Source organism: Capra hircus, chromosome 3 (genome assembly GCF_001704415.2).
Source record: "Capra hircus breed San Clemente chromosome 3, ASM170441v1, whole genome shotgun sequence".
Lineage (NCBI taxonomy): Eukaryota > Metazoa > Chordata > Mammalia > Artiodactyla > Bovidae > Capra > Capra hircus.
Window position 1 is genome coordinate 45,850,741 of NC_030810.1, and position 24,906 is coordinate 45,875,646.

General features: G+C 36.0%; 1 protein-coding gene across 1 annotated transcript in view; it reads left to right on the plus strand.

Annotated features, from left to right (window-relative positions):
- The window catches only part of LRRC7 (leucine rich repeat containing 7), a 390,782-nt gene extending 370,453 nt beyond the window's left edge, over positions 1–20,329 (plus strand). Inside the window, exons 24-25 of the mRNA XM_018045424.1 lie at positions 5,112–5,186; positions 17,821–20,329. Coding sequence (XP_017900913.1) covers positions 5,112–5,186; positions 17,821–17,928 — 183 coding nt within the window. The 3' untranslated portion in view covers positions 17,929–20,329. The remainder of the gene's footprint in view (positions 1–5,111; positions 5,187–17,820) is intronic.

The following is a 24,906-nucleotide window of genomic DNA, read 5'->3' on the forward strand; positions in this document are numbered from 1 at the left end:
ACATGTTTTGTTTGTCCATTCTTAGGACAAATGCTATTCTTAGGATATTAATTAAAATTTTATCATCATACTTCAAATACTTCAGTAGCTCCCCAAACTGATAAGGATGTCCATCAAAGGCCCGTCTTGATCTGGCACCTACTTAATTTGGGGAGTTGATGGGTTCTTTTCTCATACTCCCAACCCAACCAACCTGAACCCTTCCACAACCAACGCAGTCATAATAGAACTACTTGCAGCCTGCTTAATATAAAAGGCATGCAAAAAATAAATAAATAAATAAAAGCATGCACTTTTGTATATGCCATCCCTTCTATGTGGAATATCTTTCCTCTCCTTATCTGTGTGGACCCTTTAATTTTCATTTGTGATCAGTTGCCAGATAGCTCCTCTTTGTGAAAGCTCCAAACTTTAAGTTTAATATGGATTCAATATTTTAAATGTTTAAATCTATTATATTTCTATCATAATTAGAAACCCCGACAAACTAAGGATAAGCTGAATTCAGCTTTGTAAATAATTTATTATCCCTCTATCGTAACACTTGTCACACTGGTTTATACTCACTGGTTTTCTTAACTTTTCTTCTACTGTATAGTGCGCTCACTGAAGCCAAAAATTATATTCAGTGTACCTTTATAATACCAGCAATCAGGCCTCAGTTCAGTTCAGTTCATTCACTCAGGTCTGCCCAACTTTTAGAGACCTGATGGACTGCAGCACCCCAGGCTCCCTGCCCATTACCAACTCCCAGAGCTTACTCAAACTCATGTCCATCGAGTTAGTGATTCCATCCAACCGTCTCTTATTCTACCGTCCCCTTCTCCTCCAGCCTTCAATCTTTTCCAGCATCAGGATCTTTTCCAGAGGGTCAGTTCTTCGCATAGGGGGCCAAAATATGGAGTATCAACTTCAGCATCAGTCCTTCCAATGAATATTCAGGACTGATCTCCTTTAGGATGGACTGGTTGGATATCCTTGCAGTCCAAGAGATTCTCAAGAGTCTTCTCCAACACCATAGTTCAAAAGCATCAATTTTTCAGTGCTCAGCTTTCTTTATGGTCCAACTCTCACATCCACATATGACTACTGGAAAAACCATAGCTTTGACTAGATGGATCTTTATTGGCAAAGTAATGTGTCTGCTTTTTAATATGTCTAGGTTGGTCATAGCTTTTCTTCCAAGGAACAAGCATCTTTTAATTTAATGGCTGCAATCCCATGGACAGAGGAGCCTGGTGGGCTGCAGTCCATGGGGTCGCGAAGAGTCAGACACGACTGAGCGACTTCACTTTCACTTTTCACTTTCATGCATTGGAGAAGGAAATGGCAACCCACTCCAGTGTTCTTGCCTGGAGAATCCCAGGGATGGGGGAGCCTGGTGGACTTCCGTCTCTGGGGTCACGCAGAGTCGGACACGACTGAAGCGACTTAGCAGCAGCAGCAGCAGCAGTCACCATCTGCAGTGATTTTGGAGTCCCCCAGAATAAAGTCTCTCACTGTTTCCATTGTTTCCCCATCTATTTGCTATTTAGTAATGGGACCAGATGCATGATCTTAGTTTTCTGAACGTTGAGTTTTAATCCAACTTTTTCACTCTCCTCTTTCACTTTCATCAAGAGACTCCTTAGTTCTTTGCTTTCTGCCATAAGGATGGTGTCATCTGCATGTCTGAGGTTATTGATATTTCTCCCAGCAATCTTGATTCCAGCTTGTGCTTCATCCAGCCCGGCATTTCTTACGATGTACTCAGCATATAAGTTAAATAAGCAGGGTGACAATATGCACCCTTCATGTACTCCTTTCCTGATTTGGAACCAGTCTGTTGTTCCATGTCCAGTTCTATCTGTTGCTTCTTGACATGTATACAGATTTCTCAGGAGGCATGACAGGAGGTCTGGCATTCCATCTCTGTAAGAATTTTCCACAGTTTGTTGTGAACCACACATTCAAAGGCTTTGGCATAGTCAATAAAGCAGAAGTAGCTGTTTTTCTGGAACTTCCATTCTTTTTCAAGGATCCAAAGGATGTTGGCAATTTGATCTCTGGTTCCTCTGTCTTTTCTACATCCAGCTTGAACATCTGGAAGTTCATAGTTCACATACTGTTGAAGCCTGGCTTGGACAATTTTGAGCATTCCTTTACTAACGTATGAGATGAATGCACTTGTGTGGTAGTTTGAGCATTCTTTGGCATTGCCTTTCTTTGGGATTGGAATGAAAACTGACCTTTTCCAGTCCTGTAGCCACTGCTGAGTTTTCCAGATTTGCTGGTATATTGAGTGCAGCACTTTCACGGCATCATCTTTTGAGATTTGAAATAGCTCAACTGGAATTCTATCACCTTCACTAGCTTTGTTCATAGTGATACTTCCTAAAGCCCACTTGCTTCACATTCCAGGATGTCTGACTCTAGGTGAGTGATCACACCATCTTGGTTATCTGGGTCATGAAGATCTTTTTTGTATAGTTCTTCTGTATATTCTTGCCACCTCTTCTTAATATCTTCTGCTTCTGTTAGGTCCATACCATTTCTGTCCTTTATTGTGCCCATCTTTGCATGAAACATTCCCTTGGTATCTCTAATTTTCTTGAAGAGATCTCTAGTCTTTCCCATTCTATTGTTTTCCTCTATTTCTTCGCATTCATCACTGAGGAAGGCTTTCTTATCTCTCCTTGCTATTCTTTGGATCTGTGCGTTCAAATGGGTATATCTTTCCTTTCCTCCTTTGCCTTTTGTGTCTTTTCTTTTCTCAGCTATTTGTAAGGCCTCCTCAGACACCATTTCACCTTTTCGCGTATCTTTTTCTTGAGGATGGTCTTGATCATTGCCTCCTGTACAATGTCGTGAACTTCTGTCCATAGTTCTTCAGGCACTTTGTCTATAAGATCTAATCCCTTGAATCTATTTGTCACTTCCACTGTATAAACATAAGGGATTTTATTTATGTCATACCTGAATGGTCTAGTGGTTTTCCATACTTTCTTCAATTTGTATCTGAATTTTGCAATAAGGAGTTCATGATATGAGCCACAGTCAGCTCCGGGACTTTTTTTTTTTTTTTGGCTGACTGTATAGAGCTTTTCCATCTTTGGCTGTAAAGAATATAATCAGTCTGATTTCAGTGTCGACCATCTGGTGATGTCCATGTGGAGTCTTTTGTGTTGTTGGAAGAGGGTGTTTGCTATGACCAGTGCATTCTCTTGGGAGAACTCTATTAGCCTTTGCCCTGCTTCATTCTGTACTCCAAGGCCAAATTTGCCAGTTACCCGAGGTGTTTCTTGACTTCCTACTTTTGCATTCCAGTCCCCTAAAATGAAAAAGATATCTCTTTGGGTGTTAGTTCTAGAAGGTCTTGTAGGTCTTCATAGAACCATTCAATGTCAGTTTCTTCAGCATTCCTGGTTGGGGCATAGACTTGGATTACCATAATATTGAATGGTTTCCCTTGGAAATGAACAGAGATCATTCTGTCATTTTTGAGATTGTCTTTTGTTGGCCATGATGGCTACTCCATTTCTTCTAAGGAATTCGTGCCCACAGTAGTAGATATAATGGTCATCTGAGTTAAATTCACCCATTCCAGTCCATTTTAGTTCACTGATTCCGAAAATGTCCATGTTCAGTCTTGGCTATCTCCAGTTTGACCACTTCCAATTTACCTGATTCATGGACCTAACATTCCAAGTTCCTATGAAATATTGCTCTTTACAGCGTCAGACTTTACTGTCATCACCAGTCACATCCAAAACTGGGTGTTGTTTTTGCTTTGGCTCCACCTCTTCAGTCTTTCTGGAGTTAGTTCTCCAGAAAGCATATTGGGCACCTACTGACCTAGGGAGTTCATCTTTCAGTGTCGTATCATTTTGCCTTTTCATACTGTTCATGGGGTTCTCAAGGCAAGAATACTGAAGTGGTTTGCCATTCCCTTTTCCAGTGGACCATGTTTTTGTCAGAACTCTCCACCATGACCCATCCATTTTAGGTGGCCCTACACATCATGGCTCATAGTTTGATTGAGTTAGACAAGGCTGTGGTCCATGCAATCAGGGCCTCGCATATGGTAAAATGCAATAAATGTTTGCTTTGTATAAATGATAAATAAAATGATTTTTTTTCCCTTGACTGGATAAAGTCTGTCTAAATTTTTTAATTTTTTAAATTATGAGTATATGATAAAACATTTACAAAACACTTGGAAAAGCCAGAGCAAAGTTACATATAGTTCTACTATATATTACAATAACTTTTAAAGTAAATTAATATTTTTAGTTGGAGTTTCAATATCAAACTCTCAAAAATTAATACAGTGAATAGACAGAAGAGCAGAAGGACACGGTACGCTTGAAAAGCACTATGAACCAATTTAACATAATTAAGATTTGTACAATTTTCACACAACAGCAGGGGATAAATTTTATTCAAGTTCCTGTAGCTCATAAACCCAGAGACACTGGAACATATCCAGAGACATAAAACAAGGTGCAAAAATTTCATGGTATAAAGGTTTTGAAGTCATACAGTCTGTTCTCTTATCACTGGTAATTTGACTTTTTTTTAAACTAAATCAGTTTAGGAATTTTGTAACTATGTAGCTGCACACTTTGTATTTAATATTTATGTTGGAATTTTCTTATGTTTAATTTGTTCATTTTACTTTAAAATTCTCAGTAACATATGAAGTAATATTCATTAAACCAGTATTATACGTAATTCTAGTAGGTTTTTAAAGTGTATGTTGAATTTACAACCTGTCAAACAGGAGACATTTTCAATGAGGAACAACTTTAGACAACTTCAGAAGTTAGACAAAAGATGATTTAGTACCATACATGAAATTATTTAAGGAAGAAATTAAGAATATGCCATGAATTTAACTTATAAATCATAAGTGCACTTTAAAAACAATATGAGCTTTTTATGCAAATAAAAATGCCATTTTCCTTAAATGACTTAGAGATGTGTTGCTTAAAATAGCATAATAATCTTTGAACCTTATATGTGTAAACTGTTTTTAATGTTTTCACTGTTTTCTATGTAAATGAAAAAGTTTTTAAGTAGGTCTAGGTCTTGAAAATAGAATCCTAACCTCTGTTACTTCTGACTTATAGGGTATCTTTGTTACTAGGGTTCAACCTGATGGACCAGCTTCCAACCTGCTACAGCCTGGTGATAAAATCCTTCAGGTAAGACAGATACAAAACAATGCTTTCCAAGGCTAATATTGAAACAAATAAGTGACTTGAGTTAAATGATTGAAAACAAGTTTTTGTTACATTTCTTATTTGCCTTTACTGTTTTGGGGTTGAGAGACTGATCAGAAACCAATTCAGCCTGGAAGAGTCCTATATTCTCAGTACCTGGCACTTGGAAGTTGTTCTGCATATTTGTTTAAAGGAATGGTGTTATTTTGGGAATGTAAGAAGAATTGATGTATACAAGAATCGGTGCATAGTTATCAAGTGTAAATAAGAAGGATGAAGCACCCAAATACGGTACTGATGTAACTGTAGTTGAGGGAGAAGGGACTGGTTCATATTTAATTCCTCAACAATAATCTAGTTACTGTTTTAATAGTATTTATGGTTATTTCTCTCTACTTTCCCTGCTTGGATAGTTACCAGAGTGGAAAGACCCCACTCAACTCAGCAGTGATCCTCTACCTTCTGTTTACTGAACTCTGTCAAAGAATTGCAGAAAAGTAAAAACTCTATATAGATAAATTGTCTTGGAATCGTATTCTCACAAATATCTTAAACTAACTAGCAAGATCATGAAAACCTAAGTTTTCAATAATGATAATTATCTGAAAAGACTATGAATTACTCCAGCCTTTGGCAATGTCACAGTAGAAATACCACCCAAAAGGTCCATGTCAATCTCACGTTGACAGAAGACCAAACCAACCACTTTTCAAATGTGCTTGTACAGGGATGGCTATCAGAGTGCTGTTATAAAAATAGCAAACAGAAAGCAGCCTTACTATCCAGTTAATACGAAAAAGGTTAAGCAGCTTATGACAAGGCATTTCTTTAATGAAGCACTGTATAGATTTTTAAGAGCCATCATTCAAACCAGATTTTTATTTATGTATACAGAGAGGTTAGTGATATGTTGTTGAGTGGCAGAAGTAGATTACATAAGAGTGAATTATATGAACACTTTTGTATCCACCTGTTCATCTCTTGGTATCTATATTGTGTGATTATACAACATGTACATTTTATATATAAAACTGTGTTATGCTATGCAAAAAAAAAGACCAAATCAGTAGATGGTCTTTTGAGTTAAGACATTGAAACAAAAGAGACACATAAAAGCTAAATATTTTCTTTATTATTTAATTATCAAAGTTCTCTATTTTTAATAGCATAGCTAGCCCTTTGATGTTAAGCATTTTATATCATTTCTATAGAACTCACATTCATCATATGTAAAATGAACTGTGGTTTATACGATAGCTGAGGTCCCCTAACTTAAAAATTCAACTGTTCAATAATTTTATCAATTTCCATGGAAAACAGCTATGAATAAACTCACAATGTAACTGCCTAACATTTAGTACATGGTGCTATTTAACAAAGGAAATCGCTAGTTCTTTTCCTCTACTGAATTTTGAACAAATTATTTCAAATGTCAGAGTCTGTAAAAAATGAAGCCAGCTCATCTCAGATCCCTGACCTATTAGAATGCCAGGCTGGATAGAGAAGTATCCCATAGCATGAAACAAGTTTGGAGACTTTGCCTTCATCTGTGACAAAGGAGGGCAAAAGATTTTTCTCTCCAAACTGAGAAAAGAAATATACTTAAATGGATATTAAAATATTCTATAGATAGAGAGATACAGATGTAGATATCCTACAGAATTAAGATGATATCTAGTTGCAGGTTGAGAATATGTTCCTGACTGTGAAATTCTAGAACGGTTATATGTGGGGAAATGAGGATTTAGTAAACTGTGCTTCTAATCCTGAGAAGTATACAGCAACAGCAAAGTGCACAGAGAAATTAATTCTTAACACGAGAAGTAAAAAAGAATTTAAAATAGAATCAAAGTCAGAAGAGCTGCCCCTGGGTTGTCTATTCTCTCCACAGAGGAGTCTCAAGGATGTAACTTTTATTTTTTCTGTAGAACTCATTTGTCTATCTAGTACAATAAAATCAAAGTCCATTTTCAGTAAAAGAAAAATGTACATAGACCTTCATCAAACAAATTTCTGTATTTACAGTTTCATTCATACTAGTTAAAAAGTACAAATGGCCAGTTATATTTTCTGAAGGAAATAAAAATGACTAATTCTAAACTGGAATCATTGCCAACATCAGATGTTAAGAGAGAAAATTATATTTTTTCTCTTAATGATACAGTAGCTCTTAGTTTAAAGAACACTGGGATAAAAATGAACTTATAACATTGAGTAATCTGTCGCTTCAAGATCATTAGAGTATATCCTCACTGGGGCAAATTTATTTATAAATCTTAATGAACGCATACAACCTGGAAAATCAAGGTAAAAAAATAAAATCAATGAATGAGCTCCTCTTTAATGTGAAGGCAGTTTGGGGCTTGATCTAAATCAGTAGCAAGTAGAAAAAGATATATAAAATGGCAAGAGATGTACCTTTCCCAAACCTCCCCCAAGCCCAGAATTTATTTAAGAGCCCTCTCTTTCTTCTTCTGTAACTTTTTACCCACAACTCTCTTCTTATTCTGCTGTTGTATTATGAGCGTGTTATTTGAGTTACATGAAAATGTGTACATTAAGAAATGATGTTAATTAAAACATATTCACATGACTATTCTGTCATTTACTATTCATTTTCCTAGAATAGATACTGTAATTCATGAGCTTATTCAAATTATTGACTAAAGTTTAGTAAGTCATTTTGCTTTAAGATAGTGTAGCATGAGGAAAGAGCCCTCTGCCAGGGGACCTGACCCCTCACAGCTTCATCTTATGTAAAGTCGAATCATAAAAGAGTGAGAGAGAAAAAGAGAAAGCGCATGGACCATAAAAAATGTTATTCAGTTGAACCATGTGAACTTGCCAATATTTGACCATTTTTGAAGTGGCGGTTTTGTTGGTTTAAAATCATAGTTTCTTTTTTCTAATATTCTTTCCAGTTAAAAAAGTCAACCTAATTATACATTTTACAATTTAAAATATATTTAAGTATAGAAAATCCACTAATTATAGTTACTCTGTTCAAAAGATGAATAGACTGCAAAAAAAAAATGTATTGTACTTTGATAACATGACTCACAGCTGTAGGCCACTTGTAAGTATATTGTATCCCTGTCTATCACAGTAGTCAATTCCTATCCTCTTCATTCACTTGCCCTCTCACCTTCCCAGGACAAGAGCCTAACTTCATCAGGAGCAGAGAAATTAAGTGATTTATAATTAGTTTATGATATCCAGTTCTACTTTTCCAAAACTTTAATAGCTTTGAACTTTATAATTCAATGTATATTCCTGGTCTATGGCTATCTCTCAGAGATACCAGTATAGAATAATCAGAGATGATAATTCAAACAAACCAGATATATCCCTTTTTTTCTAATCTTGAAACACCTTGTCCCTACAATTCATACAGACAAGTTGAAAAACCACTCTCAACAAATATATCTGTCAAGTTTCACTAGTCATTGGTAAGCTACTGGGTCAGAGCATATGATATCTTGATGAAGCAGGAGTTATTCCAGATTTAATAGACAGGAGAAAAGAGGATGAGTAGAAGGAAGAATAAAAGTGAGAGTGAAAATGTTAGTCTCTCAGTCATGTCCAGCTCTTTGCAACCCTGTGGACTGTAGCCCATCAGGCTCCTCTGTCTATAGAATTCTCCAGGCAAGAATACTGGAGTGGGTTGCCATTTCCTTCTCCAGGGAAAGAATACCCATGGGCTAGACTGGATCTGTCTTCAGGAGCAGAGGTGAGGGCCTTATGACGGACAGGTGAGTATGGAGTACAATGAGAGAGGAAAGAGATCCCAAGCACAAAGAAAGAAAACCCTCTAACTTTATAGTTTCTCACTGAGTTGGAGAATTCAAACATAGACATGGCTTGGTGTGGGACTGGGGGTTAGGATAGGATGATGAGTTACAGCTTTCATGGTTCAGAATGGAAAAAGAAAGTTTAGATTTCCCAAAAGTCTAAATGGAATAAATGTCCATGAATGCCTGGGTCAGCTGTATACAGATATACAGTGCTATATCTATATACAATCACTGAATCAAACATTCCTTGTCTGAGGGGAAGTTTGATACCTCTTTTAATGACCAGTAGCTGTAGTTAGCTGCTAATAGTATTATCTTACTCAAAGTTTACTTATTCAACAACCTCAAACAAAGTTCTTTTGAGACGCCATATTATTGTCACAAATTCCACACACTAAATCTCATGACTTTAACTCATAAGAGAGACTTATTTCTTACTTGGAGTCTTTGGTCTAGTTTTCCAGACCATCAAGGGGAAAGCCTCTGGATCCAGGCACATTGTAGGAAGCAAGAAGTCATGTACACCCATGGTGGATTCATGTCAATGTATGGCAAAACCAATACAGTATTGTAAAGTAAAATAAAGTAAAAATAAAAATTTAAAATAATAATAATAATAATAAAAGAAAGAAAATTCAGAAAGTACTACTCAATTTAGAATACTCTTTCCCAATGGAATCTTTTAAAATGTTTTTTTTTTAAAGAGTTCCTTACTCAAATAAGTTTCAGAGCCACTTCAGAGTCTATCCTTTGTTTCAGAATTTCACAATGTTCTAAGCATATTAAGAACCTGAAAAATCTTACATTTCTCAACATACTTAACCATATAACCGTTTTGACCAGCAACATCAATTAGCTATTTCCACAAAATATACTTGGGGAAATATCTTTCATGGAAACAACTAATTGGCTTTATTCCAAAGTGTTCACATTCATAATTATTATCATGAGTCACTAAGAATGGGTTAGAGTATGTTTATTTCTCTGAATTCTTTACAATTTCTTCCCCCAAAAAAAAGGCCACAAAAAGTAAAGAGGAGACATCTTTGTTATGGTTAAAATGAAGTCAGTCAGTCAGTCAGTTCAGTCACGCAGTCGTGTCCAACTCTTTGCAACCACATGGACTGCAGCACCCCAGGCCTCCCTGTCCATCACTAACTCCCAGAATTTACTCAAACTCATATCCATTGAATCAATGATGCTATCCAACCATCTCATCCTCTGTCATCCCCTTCTCCTCTCACCTTCAATCTTTCCCAGCATCAGGGTCTTTTCCAATGAATCAGTTCTTCGCATCAGATGGCCAAAGGATTGGAGTTTCAGCTTTAGCATCAGTTCTTCCAATGAATATTCAGGACTGATTTCCTATAAGATTAACTGGTTGGATCTCTTTGCAGTCTAAGGGACTCTCAAGAGTCTTCTCCAACACCGCAGTTCAAAGGTATCAATTCTTCAGCGCTCGGCTTTCTTTAAAGTCCAACTCTCACATCCATACATGACTACTGGAAAAACCATAGCTTTGACTAGGCACACCTTTATTGGCAAAGTAATGTCTCTGCTCTTTAATATGCTGTCTAGGTTGGTCATAATTTTTCTTCCAAGGAGTAAGCATCTTTTAATTTCATGGCTGCAGTCACCATCTGCATGAAGTATAGGACCCTTAAAGAAATAAAGTATTTGAAAATTTCACTAAAGCATTTCCCAACAAGGCTAAATGTGTTAACATTTTCTATAGTTGATCTCTTTTGGCGGGTGAAAATCAAACCATCAGAGAGGACTGGGGAAAGGTGGGCAGGGGTGTAGGTGGTGAGTGGGTTCAGTATTATGTAATGCTTAGTCTTCAGAGAGTGATAAAATACATTTGAAACATTTTTTATAATACTGTTTGGTTAGAAGACAAGCAAAAATAATTTTTTAAGTGTGTATGGTTTTATATGCCAGAATTTCACTGCATATCTTTATCCATTTGCTTTGCTCATAATCTATATAGTTCAGCACAGATAACTAATTAGAGATTGAGTAAATACTTTATGCAAATCAAAAAAAAGTGTACTAAGTAAAACACAAAAAACAATGAAGACAAATTAAGTTCATTAAGCTGGCTCTAATTTCCATAATTTGAATAAAGTAAAAGTAGCATTAACTGGGTACCCATAGTATGTCATTTATAGCACACAACCACCCTGCAAGGTATCTATTGTTGACAGAGGCTAAATCATTTATTTGCGCTTCTTCCATTATACCATGCTGATTCTACTGAAGCAAATTTTGCTGATAGCAACCTGTTCATCACATTTTCTACTTACTGATTTGGAAAATACGCATTCAATGTCGATGATGTACAAAATATTGTGCCACGCAATGTAAACAATGCAATAGGGATTTGTAACTAAGTTTCTGCCCAGGAAGTAGACACGTTGGAAATTACCTAGAACAGATAATGGAGGAAGAGAGACAGGGAAAAGCTGACTTCAAATATGTAATAAAATCCATTCCCAGTATGTCTTCTTTTAACAGCAAGCTCTCTACAAAATCAGAAACCAACCTGGCTACAAATATTGCCTGAAACTAAGAGACTGATTTTGCAGTTCCTTTTGTGGTCAGGTAAAAGACATAAAGTGTAGGTTATTGGGAAACTGCTTTCAAACAACATAGGGAATTCATTTGAATTCAAAGGGAATTCATTAGAAATATTCATTCAACATATTTGATAAGAAGAAAACAGGCATTCTAAAATCAAAGCAGATAAATAAGTAAATATCTTCAGGATTACTATGTATTATAAGTTTCATGCCAGAATTTCTATACAAATAATAGACAAAGTCTTCAGTTTAGTGTTTTCTATTTTGCCTTGCCTTTTTTTGAGCCTGAACTCATGAAACATGCAAGCTGCAGTACATGAGTAAGTTTAAGACAGAAGAGAAATTTTTATTTATGTTTTAGTCTATCAAGATTTTTTAATACTATAATAAAAGCCACTGAGACATCAAACTTTCTAACATTTAAAAAGTGCAGTATAAAATTTTCATTGGAACTGTCTAAGAATTAAAGGTCTGTAGTTCAGATTTTTGATAGAAAGGAAAATGTTTCAAATAACTTGGCACACAGTCAATGTAGTATTGATTATACAGTATACTCAGCCCTAAATATATCCTTATATTTAATGAGATTAAAATTCTGCAATGGGAAATAATTCCAGGTAATGTGAAACATAATTGTAATTACCTAAGATACCCACTGTTTTCTCTCTTAACGTCTCCTCTCAGGTTTAGACAACATGAAGTCCAATGACTCAAATAAGATTGCCGTATATTTTCATTTTCTTTCATCTTAAGAGTTATACACATTCAAAGTACACTATATTAATTTAAAGAATCCACCTGCAATGTTGGAGACTTGGGTTTGATCTCTGGGTTGGGAAGATACCCTGGAGGAAGACATGGCAACCCACTCCAGTATTCTTGCCTGGAGAATCCCCCTGGACAGAGGTGCCTGGCAGGCTACAGTCCATGGGGTCACAAAGAGTCAGACATGACTGAGTGACTAAGAACAGCAGCAATGTATATCTAATGCATAAGATATATGTGTACTGGCATTTTAAATGTTTGTTCCTTGAAGGGGAGTTTAAATCAATTTGAAATCATATAACAAATCTCTAATCCCATTTCTCGTTTGGATTCTAAGAGTCATGCTGTCCTTCTTATTGGATAATCCCACCAATTTTGTGGCCAAACCTTCTCAGAAACTCGTTTTTAAATATAAAGCTTTGAATAATAAGAATACAGTGAAATTCTTGGAGAATTACAACACCCTCTGGAAAATGTCTATGGCATAAACATCCATAATTTAGCCACTTAACAAAACATTTACCAGAAGGAAATCAAAGATAAGTTCAGAAAGGAACAAGAGGATGAAATCCAGAAACTGAGTATGTTTTACAGTAAATTGATTAGCTGTAATTGCAAAGCTCTACTTTTTGTTAGAATTGCAAATATTATGTTCATTAACCCTCCATCTTTTCATGTCTAAGTCATGCAAAGGAGCAATTTTAAAACATTTTGTGGCACAGATGTTAACTGGAATTAAAATAAGGAAGGATACCTTCCGGAAATAATGTTGCTATAGTAAAATAATCCTTTATGCTTCAAATCAGTTAAAGTCAGAAATCAATGAATTATGTACTCTTGAAGCATAAAATTTTTTGAGTATCTTTTCTTTTGTAAATTGTTTTTTTAACTTCATTTTTACTTAATAAACCATGCAGTTAAGTTGCAATTTCCTCAAAATTGGACATATTTTATTATAAGCCATGATAGTGTGTATTTATATAAAACGTATATATAGCCAAATTTGACAACATATTTTAAAGCTTCATTAATTTATTAATAGAATTTGTTCTTCAAATTGTCTTTTGTATTTATATTATATATATTCAAAATATCAAATGCATAAATGTAGATTATATACATTTAATTTCAAAGCATTATCAGATTTATACTCTGCAATTAAATGGAATAGTATCCTCCTTTATTTCCTCAGCTCTTCTTCTAATCACACACATGAAGCAGCCACAAGACTTTTCTAACTGGAATATTGTGATTCTTCGAAACTTCATGTGGATTGGGAAAGTCCCACATACATGTAGTAACATAACTGTCTGATTCCCTGTCTGAACCATCCAAGATGTAAGCCAGATAGCCATAATCACTTTAACAAATACAATTTTTTTTAGCTCTTCTAACAGTGGAAGAAGAAAGTTCTCTACAACTAAGATTTTTATCTTTTCCTTCCATTCAAACCCCTCTGTTCTTGCCTCTCCTGGCATCATGCCTACCATAATGTTCCATATCAAGAAATAGCTCAATTAATCTTAAAAAGTCAATTCACTGAATGAGTCTGTGACACTTAATGAACCTGAAAACATTTGTTTCAACCTCACAACACCCAGTGAAATGAATTGTGTCAAGATACAGAGTCATGACATAAATTCCCATCTAGACACTAGCTGTGTGAGCTTGGATATTTCATGTAATTTCATTGATCTTCACAATTCTCATCTAAAAAATTGCTAAGGAAAAAACCAAAACAAAATAAAAGTTAAAAATTGCTAAAATTAACTAAAATAGTTCCTTCCTCTGACATTTTGCCCTTTTGTTCTTGTTACTGTTCTTGTTACTTAATGAAAATTGTATTTCTGAAATTCAAAAAAGTACTAGTGAAGTAATATTAATAGTAGAAGCTAACATTTATTGATTGTTTACAGTGTGGCAGGCCTTGTCCCTAAGCAGTTGACATATGTTAACTCATTTAATCTTTAATAAACTTTCTAAAATAGTTTGCTTTCTGATCTTTCAGAATCCTTTTGGTAATTTGAACCCATTCCCAGGAAGTCTCTAGCTGTGGTCTTTTAAATAGGCCCCTTGAGATTCACCAAAGTTCTGGCTTAGAGGCAAAACATTTCTGGGGACTAGAATTACAGGTAGAGTCCTACTGTTTGACTCAACGATCTAATTTATCAACTTGCTTATTTCCTCTGGGAAATCAGTTCTTCGTGTTTCCAACTATATGACTATTATTTATATAGTCACAAAGCATGTACTTTGAACTTACAAAGCATGAAAACTAAAAGCTGATGCTTTAAAGCAGTATTGAAGCTAAATTTATACAAGGGGTTTCCCTAGCCTTGAATCAGAACCTGGATGGTGGGTCTGAACATCTTGAAGCCTGATTTATTGGAAACGGACCCAGATTTCACACCAGCGTTCATCTAGCTACGTTTTATTCCCTGCTGTTTCCTCTGTGAGGCAGAAAACTGAAGCCATTACAAAGGACTTGATCCCCTTGGATTTCCTGCTGCCTAGCCTGATCCCCATCAGGACAACCCTTTCCAGTTCTCCTCCTGCCAGTTTTCCTGTCCCCTCCACTCTATGCACCTGTATCTTCTTCCTTTAGTTCAGCCACCAGCCTGAGTCAGCTTTCTGTCATGCTCTGGCAGAAAAGACTGGGCCCTCTTTCACTTTTCCCTCCCTCACTTCAGACAGATTTACCTAGATGCCCACGTCCATGGGGTCGCAAAGAGTCGAACATGACTTAGCAACAGAGCAAGAACAAGGTCAACAGCAAATGCCGTCTTTCAGTTCTGCTCCTCGAATTCAAAGCTACAACCAATCCTGCTCCCCTCCCTAGATTTTCCTTCTTTCACAATGCTCCCTTTTAAACTTATTTTCTGATAATTCTCTCAGCAAGAAATAATAAGAAGGAATATTACAGTATCAGATGATTCAGCCCTAGGTTAGCTCCGTAACTGTAACCTAATGCCTGTTGCTAAAGGGCCACTCTGACCTCCTTCCTGAACTCCAGTCTTTTATTTCTAAATGTATGATCAACATTTCCTTGCATGTGTCGCCGGTACCACAAACTCTGTTGTTTTCCTGACTAAGCCTGCTGCTTCTCCAAGATTTCCATTTTCTGTTAACAGCATCATACTTTGATTTTTCATTTATTTCTTATGCCCTTATCCAATCAGATGCCTAAAAGTTTTCTCCTTTTTAATGTTCCCTTTCAGGTCTCACCGCCCTAGCAGATGGTCTCACTTAGTCTTTCTACTTTTGAGATGGTTCACATGTAACTGCAACAACAACAATTAAGCCAGAGTTAAAAGTTAAAACTATAAGAATGAGAGATTCAGCATTTCTTTAGATTCTAATTTAGGACCAAGTGTTATTCTTACAAGTACTTAAGTTAGATTAAACCTGTTAGGAATCTGAATGAGAATTATAGCTTTGAAATCATGATGTACTAGGCATCACCACAGTTTCCGTTGACTTCCACATTCTTTCCTTGCCAAAGCCACTTCTCTTATTTGAGATTCTGCATAAATTAAAAATAAAGAAGTGGAAAATTGGTGTAAAAAAAATTACAGTAGGAAATAAGATAGCAACTATTTTAAGGATAAAATGTTGATTAATTTATCATGATCAATGAAATAGTTCAAATCACTGGGAGCAATTGTAATGTTACTATTTCAGTAAAGTATTGCAAGAAATAATAAGAAGGAATATTATAGTATCAGATGATTCAGCCCTAGTTTAGCTGTTTGACCTCAGGCATGTTGCTTAACCTCGCTGAAGTGTAACTCTTTCATTTATAAAAATAACAAAACTAGCCTAGATCACCCAGAAATTAATTATCTCTGAATGGGATTGAGAACCACTGATAGAAATAATGAATATATTTGCTTTTAACAATGAGGGAAATAGAAATTATCTTTTTAACATTAAAATTTTAAATTAAGAACTTTTCAGTGAGTCAAAATAAGATTTAACTATACCATATGTTTTGTTTTACACAAATGAAACATTTGACAGTGTTGGTGGGTTTATCAGTTCAGTTCAGTTACTCAGTCGTGTCTGACTCTTTGCAACGCCATGGACTGCAGCACGCAAGGCTTCCTTGTCCATCACCAACTCCCGGAGCTTGCTCAAACTCATGTCCATCATGTCGGTGATGTCATCCAACCTTCTCATCCTCTGTCATCCCCTTCTCCTCTCGCCTTCAATCTTTCCCAGCATCAGGGTCTTTCCCAGTGAGTCAATTCTTTACATCAGGTGGCCAAATATTCAGGACTGATTTCCTTTAAGATTAACTGGTTGGATCTCCTTGCAGTCCAAGGGACTCTCAAGAGTATTCTCCAACACCACAGTTCAAAAGCATCAATTCTTCGGTGCTCAGCTTTTTTTATATGACAAAAAGGCAATGGTCCTGTGAACACTTCTAAATCACATCAACAGAGTTCCTGCAAAAACAAAATAAATCAGACCAAGAACAAAATAACTATCATATTTCAAGTGTATCTGTGTGGTACTTACTGGTGTTTCTCTGTGATTTGCATAGTGGCTATAAGATCATGGCATTTGGTCCCATCACTTCATGGGAAATAGATGGGGAAACAGTGGAAACAGTGTCAGACTTTATTTTGGGGGGCTCTAAAATCACTGTAGATGGTGATTGCAGCCATGAAATTAAAAGACGCTTACTCCTTGGAAGGAAAGTTATGATCAACCTACATAGCATATTGAAAAGCAAAGATATTACCTTGCCAACAAAGGTACATCTAGTCAAGGCTATGGTTTTTCCAGTGGTCATGTATGGATGTGAGAGTTGGACTATAAAGAAAGATGAACACTGAAGAATTGATCTTTTGAACTGTGGTGTTGGAGAAGACTCTTGAGAGTCCCTTGGACTGCAAGGAGATCCAACCAGCCCATTCTAAAGGAGATCAGTCCTGGGTGTTCTTTGGAAGGACAGATGCTAAAGCTGAAACTCTAATACTTTGGCCACCTCATGCCAAGAGTTGACTCATTGGAAAAGACCCTGATGCTGGGAGGGATTGGAGGAGAGAGGAGAAGGGGACGACAGAGGATGAGATGGCTGGATGGCATCACCGACTCGATGGACATGAGTTTGGGTGAACTCCAGGAGTTGGTGATGGACAGGCAGGCCTGGCGTGCTGTGATTCATGGGGCCACAAAGAGTCGGACATGACTGAGTGACTGAACCGAAATGAACTGAACTAGCATTATACTAGGACAATCCAAAGTAGGATATACTAGATGATTGATAAGTATTTGTTGAATTAATAAATTAAGTTGAAGCTGGGTGAAATTAATTAGTTGTTCCCATAGTTGCAATTCTGGTGTGAATTTTAAAAACATATGACTATTGGTTGCTCATACTCTCTTAAGTCTTATTATTAGAGACAAGAACAATGTGATAAACAAGTATCTTGCATTGATGACCCTGTTTTATTTGTGTGTTTACAGGCCAATGGACATAGTTTTGTACATATGGAACACGAAAAAGCTGTATTACTACTGAAGAGTTTCCAGAACACAGTAGACCTAGTTATTCAACGTGAGCTTACTGTCTAAATATTTTTTATAAATAGTGAAGATACGTCTAGCCAGACCTAATGTTCAAATAAATTTATACATAGAAACAAATTTTGCCAATTGCTGGACCAATGGCAAACATTAGTGCCAAATGTATAATACTATAATGTTAGCACTGATCATCCTTAAAAATGTTAACTATATAAATATGATGTTCATGTGGTTATGTATTAGTTTTAATTGTCAGCCTCTGGCTGTGCATTGGTGCAGTTTTGGTTTTGATTTTTTTTTTTAATTGAATAAGTTTCTTCTCAAAGTGGATTTCATATAATTTCGGAGCACGGAAGCACACACAAGCTCTTTATGAATTCTGCTCTCCATCAGAAACACTGCCTCAAAATTGTATATGCCTTTATATAGAAGATACAAATATAAAGAATTGTAATTCCCATAAAATATTTCTAGCACAAAGTATATGTTGGCATATAAACAAAAAGAATATAGAGAAAAAAACAATATTTTCATAAATTAAACATCTCGGATTGAGAAAGAAAATATATCTTAAAATAAGACTTTACTATATTGAATCTTTTTCAATAAAAATTACAAGATAATGCCTTATGAAAGTAACTGTACATATGGTATAAAGTGTTTATATTTGGTTCCATATTCATTTGCTAAATTCTCATAACACAGAGTGAAATATTTCATCAGTTAGCCATTTACCTCTGGGACCTGAATAAAAGATAGAACAACCTAATTTGTTCAATGCCTTTAGCTAATTACAATACAGACAGAGTTAAGAAACAGACTAAAGGTCATTGTAGATAAATCTTTTCACCACAAATGTAAGCAGTGAATGATGGGTGGCAGCAAGGTGTTGCTTTATTTCTTTCAAGTTTATGTTGATTATAAACTGTAGCCCTGTGATTTCTTTACTTGTAAATGTGGAATTTATTTGTGTGTTGCTTTATCCAATTTGCTACTTTTAAATCATTTTAAATGAGTTTGGGGTATTGATAAAATTTATCATTACGAAAGACTATTGTTAGAAAGTTATGGGGGTGATAAAATAAACTTTGCTATTTAAATATGAAACTTCAAATATAATTTCTCAGAGCCATGGTCTATCTGGTATTACTAATTTCCATGCCTGCCTTGGAGGGCAAAGTAGAGAAAATATCTTTTTTCCCCCCAAAGTTGCAAAATACATATAATCTTAAATTCTGTCTCACTGAAGAGAAAGATGAGCATCATTAATATATAATTAGTTATTTTTACATTGGAACTGTTTTCCTTTACGAATGATCAAAATCCATTTTATAACCCTTTAAAAATGTTTCTTTTATATATTAGTCATTCATTTGATTAAAATATTAATTTCACATTCCAGAATAATTTCCCAGAGTTGGTTATATGCATTCTCTCACATTTTGACATAGCTCTCTTTTTTTAAATATATATAATGAATTTACTTTACACGCCAGTGTTCCAAGTATTTTGTTATGATTTTCACAACAGTATCATATATTGATGTCACCAAAGCTCTGAGAGTAATATTTGTAAGTTAACTGTTTTATGGGGACATTGAAAATATTGTATTTTTGTAGGGTCTATTAAAATGAGTGTCACTTATTAGAAGTACAGTGGTATTTTTTTGGCAATAGAATTTGTCACTTGAAGGCAAATGATACTTCACTTTATAGATGATGCACTAATTTTGATGTTGCTTTATGTCAGGGTGACATTAAACTATGATTTTATAGGCTTTGATATTTAGCAAATGATTAAATGATTGGCCTATTTAATATGCTTCCCAGAAGTAACTTTTAAATGCATTTTAATATATTGACAATTTCTGATGAGAAATGTCTTTCAGAGCCTAATTTTTTCTTTGCCAAAAACTCACACCAAGCTACCATACCAGCCACTATATTCGGATGATCATCAGTAGTCAAGATAGAGGCCCTCACTGTCTTCCCAAGATCACTTAAAGGAGAAACAAACTCATGGGTGTAGTTTGGTAGCCATGAAGCAGCTCCAGTCATCCCATTAGTTTTGTTAATCTTTCATGGGATAATTGGGAGAAGAGCCAGATAAAGGACTTCCCAAGTCTTTTTTCTTAGGTCAAGTTTCCACATCAAACACAGGGTCTCAGGAGATATTTCTGAGGCCAAGGGGAGAGAACCATGATCTAGTAAACCCTCTGCCACTCCTAATGTGACAGACAACATGTCTTGGGCCATGCTTTACTCCTTCCTGTTCTCAGGAAATGAGAAAAAGAGAAAAGGGACCCCTGACCAGCTGGAAAGGAAAGCTGATGTGCAAAGCACCTCATTGTCAATTGTACTGCCATGCTGCATACTGAAAAAAGGCAGGTAATAATGAAAAGAGGTATTTTGTTTTTTTAGGTTGACTGAAAAAAATCATTGATCACTTAAGGGGGAAGAGTCTTATTGATTCCATGGGTGACCAAAACCAATAATACACAAATTTGTGGTATTGGTTTTTTTGGAAGGACTGGTTTTGCTGTTTGAATTAGAATCTGGTTTATGTTAACAAAAATGAACAAGCAAAAGTTAAGGGTGTGCCTTTAAAAAAGAAAAATCAACAGCCACAAAAAAAAAAGGAGTGTAATTCATGATGACTCCAATAGACTCACCTTGGTCTTTGATTTTTATTAGGATCTTTCTGCTGAGAAAGCTGTCTTATACCTGACATGAGTAAGACATAATGGGAGGGAATGAGAAAAGTATTAGGTGAAAAGAATAAACACTGAAAATTACTAGTAGAATTGTTACAGATTTTGCAAGCCAAATAGACATTAGTGGACTTTTTTTTTTTTTTTTTTACTATTTACATGGCTTATCATACATTGTCACCAAAGCTCTCTTATTATAATTCTAGCTTATCAGACAACACAGCTACCTAAACAAACATAACACTTTCAAAATATAAGGATCTTTTTGACAAGTAATATTGAAAGTCAGTATAACATACAAATATTTATATCATGATAATTTATTGCCTATTGAAATCTATCAAATATATGTGTCCCAGTTAATAAGAACTGTAGTTACATAGATGTCAAACAATCTGGGCCTTATGTTGGATTACCATATTCAGGATGGAAAGCAGTTTTAAAGAGAATGACAAATCAAGATTGATTAGTTCTTAATCTTGAAGATGATTCCACATATATCACTAATATAATTACTTATTAGAAGCAATGCTGAGATATGTTTTACTAGGTGAGCTAAAGAGAGGGAGTATTCAAAGGAAGGAAAACTTTGAAAAAGTTAAATTTATATATTCATACATTACATGAAAAGTATCTGAATTTGGCAAAATGACTGATGAAGGAAAAGATTTTACTTTTAATCACAAAATCGATTTAATATCTCCACCACAATTTAAAGCCTTGGAAAACAGTGTGTGTTTGCCAACTTGCCTTTCTATTGACTTTTAATGCTGTCCTCAGCAAGTTTCTGCCCCTTGTTGGCACACAGATCAAGAGTCCATTCTGACAACTTCACACCTGGCAAAGGGCACCACAACATAAGCAGATGACAGACCAAGTTGGCAGAGGACCACCACTCTAAGTCTTTGGTGAATTCAATCAACATCTTTGGCTGATTCCTGATACGCTGACCAAATAACATGTTTTTTGAAACACTGGGTCAGTAAAAAGTTATGTAAATAATAAAATCTAATCAGTTAAGAAGATAGGTCCTTTATGCAGTATCAAGAAAAACAAGGTTGAGTTTTCCTCACAGAAATGCTAAATCATTCTGAGGCTTAATAAAATGTTCAAACACTGGGTTGGTGATGTGCCCTCTCTTTTGGTTGTGTTAGTGCTGCCTGATCATCTGGGAATTGGGAGGAAATCTTCAATCTGCATGAACTTTTTTCCTCAATAATACACCTTCCATTAAGAAAAGCATCCTGGCTTGGCCCAGAGTATTGCCCCCGTCACTCTCAGCACAACCATCCCCCAAGTATACATTACAGCGAGAAAGTAGAGTGTGGGCTGTGGAAAAATAAATGTGCGACAAAGGAAAGCATGTAGGTCAATATTATAGGAGATCCTGGTCATCACCTCTCCTAGGCATCCTTTCAACCTCATTTGATCTAAACGCTTCAGAGAATGTTTTTTGAAACACTCTACCATACAAAACTAAGGCAGATACAGTCAAGTTTTCTAGTTATATTCTGAACCTTCTGGTGTTGTTTTTGGTTCTAGAATGCAAAACTGATCTGTCTTCCTCACTGCTGTTGCTGCTATAGATCCATACCTCCAACTCCCCGTGATGTTCCAAGGGCAAATGACTGCTTCTGTCCTGCTGACACAAGGATAAGAGGTCCCCTTAGAGTTCTGTTTGGAGACCCCTGACTATCAACTGATGGGTCCAGCTTCCAGTTTGGGAGGAAATTTCTTGGGTGATCCAGGAACCTAGTGTAGTAGCATTAACCAAGGCTCAAAGGTGGAGCATGGATCATGTTTCTGACAGCATCAAACAAAGCTCGAGTGCAAGGGTGAAACTGGCAGGGCTTCAATAGAACTGTTTCCACTTCTGTTTTTGAAACGTTGGAGTTTACTACATTGAGGACACTCTCTGAGGCTCCCAGCTGATTGTCATGGGGACAGGTTCCAATTGTCCTCACCTTTGACACTGTCTACAAGAGGGTGATTGGGAAATACTATCCTGTGATAGTATAAACTCCATGATTTTAACTTTGGAGAATTCAAAGATTTCTGATAAATGGAGGGAGAAAGTCCACTCTAAGTTTTGAATAAAGAGGGTAAATGAAAACCCAGGAATTTAATTAAAGCCTTGGGCTTTTAGCTATGTGATTATCATAATCTTCTCTGACAGCAGTTCTATAGGAAGTAAAGAGAGAAAAACAGAGAAGAAAAATAATTCACCGGCCCTATCTTTAGAAGCATTATTTTATCTGGTAGCTTTTTCCCTGTTGATTTTGATGTGTAACAGTGAGCTCTTGCTTTGCAGCAACCCAATGAGCGCTGAACAAGATAAGAAGTAGACCAGGATGTAAAGCAGGCACAGATGAGAACGTTATCTCTAGAGCCACACCAACCTCCCCTAATTTTCCTGGGCTTCATAACTCACTTTTCTTGGCCTAATTTTGTATTTTGTTAATAGCAGCACCTCAGAGTAGAAGATTGTGAAATTCAGGCAGTGTTTATGTAGAAAGCAGTGAAATCCTGTGACTCTGCTGGTGAAAGTCTTATCCCTTTTTTTGTGGGTGGGGAGGCTTTTAAAATATTTCATTCTTTAAGCCAGTGTAACTTTTAATGTGTGTAGGAAAGGATGTTGAGGGGAAAAGTTAAATGAATCATCCAATCTTTCTCTACTTTTGAAAATGCATATTTTTTCTCAAATCTATCCCTGTTACACAATTGTATTATTTGTGTCAGTTTTTCCTTCCCTTCTTTAAAATAACTGGATGAGTAAGCAGCCTAAAAATAGTCCACTAACTCTATACCTAGAGTAAAACATCTTAGTACAGAGCCGTACTTTCATCAGCAAACTCTGTAATTCCTCCATAGGAGAACTGTAGCTGAATCTCAGATGCCTAAGGTATGTCATTCATAAAGTCAAAACATTTGGGGAATGTTTATTGAAGAATATAACAGAAACATTAAATGTGATGTTAACAAATATTTGTTGAGCATCAGCTATATACCAGGCACTACGAGGGCTGTAGCATGGTCTCCTCTGCACAGAATCTCACAATCAAGTGAAAAGGTGGGAGAACTTCCCGATCAAAGAGTACAAGACCATATGGTGAGTCCCTGTGTCCCTGCCCTCAGCCCATGCATTGCAAAAGGAAGCAGCGTCCTTATCTAGTCAAATCTCTTTGAGGCTTGAGCATGTTACATTTGGAGCTATAAATAGGTCTTCCTACTGGGTTCTATGGTCTTTGGGAGGCTATATGAGTATTTCCCAAGACTTAGGACAATATTTGAGACGCTAGAAGTGGCAAGAGTGGATGCCTTACTGGACAAGATAAATAGCAACTGTAATCCTTTGAATCTGTGAAAGAAAATTTTACCAGTTTGTTCCAAAGAAGAGAGAGACTGTTAGAAAAAATGATATCCTTCAGCTTGGCTCTGCAGTGTGCCTGTATGTCACTGACATAATGGAGGAAAGAGATAGAAGCTGTATTTTTAAAGGCTTGATGTGTTTGATTGAAGAGATTCTTCTATGCTTAATGTGCCTAAAGGATCCCTCCTATGACCACTGCTTCTTACAGGCCATCAGAAAGCATGAGTCCAGAGGAGCAATATTAGAATCACTCATGACCCATGGAGAAATGCAATGAGTTGAATATTCATTCAGCTGGCTACATGTCATGTTTATTTACCTCACTTACTTCAGTGAGGTGAAAGTATTTTACTGAGTGCTGTTCAGACTAGCCCATGAAAATACTGTTAGCATTAAGTAGGATCAGACATTCACATATCATGGACATCTGTTTATTCTTTCAAGAAAAGTTTGATTATTTGAATCTAGGAATTACTTGTTTTTCTTCACTCAATCTGTACATATGCAGTTTTTTTTTTTAACAATTTTATTGAGGTAGAATTTGTCCCCAGGTTTTTTTTTTTTTTATTGTTATTGTCTTTTTTTGGCTGCACCATGTGGCATGTGGGATTTAAATTTCCAGACCAGAGATCAAACCTGTGCCCCCTGCAGTGGGAGATAAAAGTCTTAACCACTAGACCACTGGGGAAGCCCCCATACCCAGTGTTTTGGACATCTAAAATCTTTACCTTTCACTAAGTACTTTCTGATCTCAGCCTTTGCCCACAATGGTCCCTCTATTGAAATGTCTTCCTCTCCCCATTCTCTTTGTAAAGTATCAAAATTATATGCAGCCTTCAGGATCCAGTTCAAAGATTACCACTAGATTTTCCCTAGTATTATATTGGAAGAAGTTTCTCTCCCTAATATTAATACCATCATATTACTTTTTGTATGTTTTATAGTA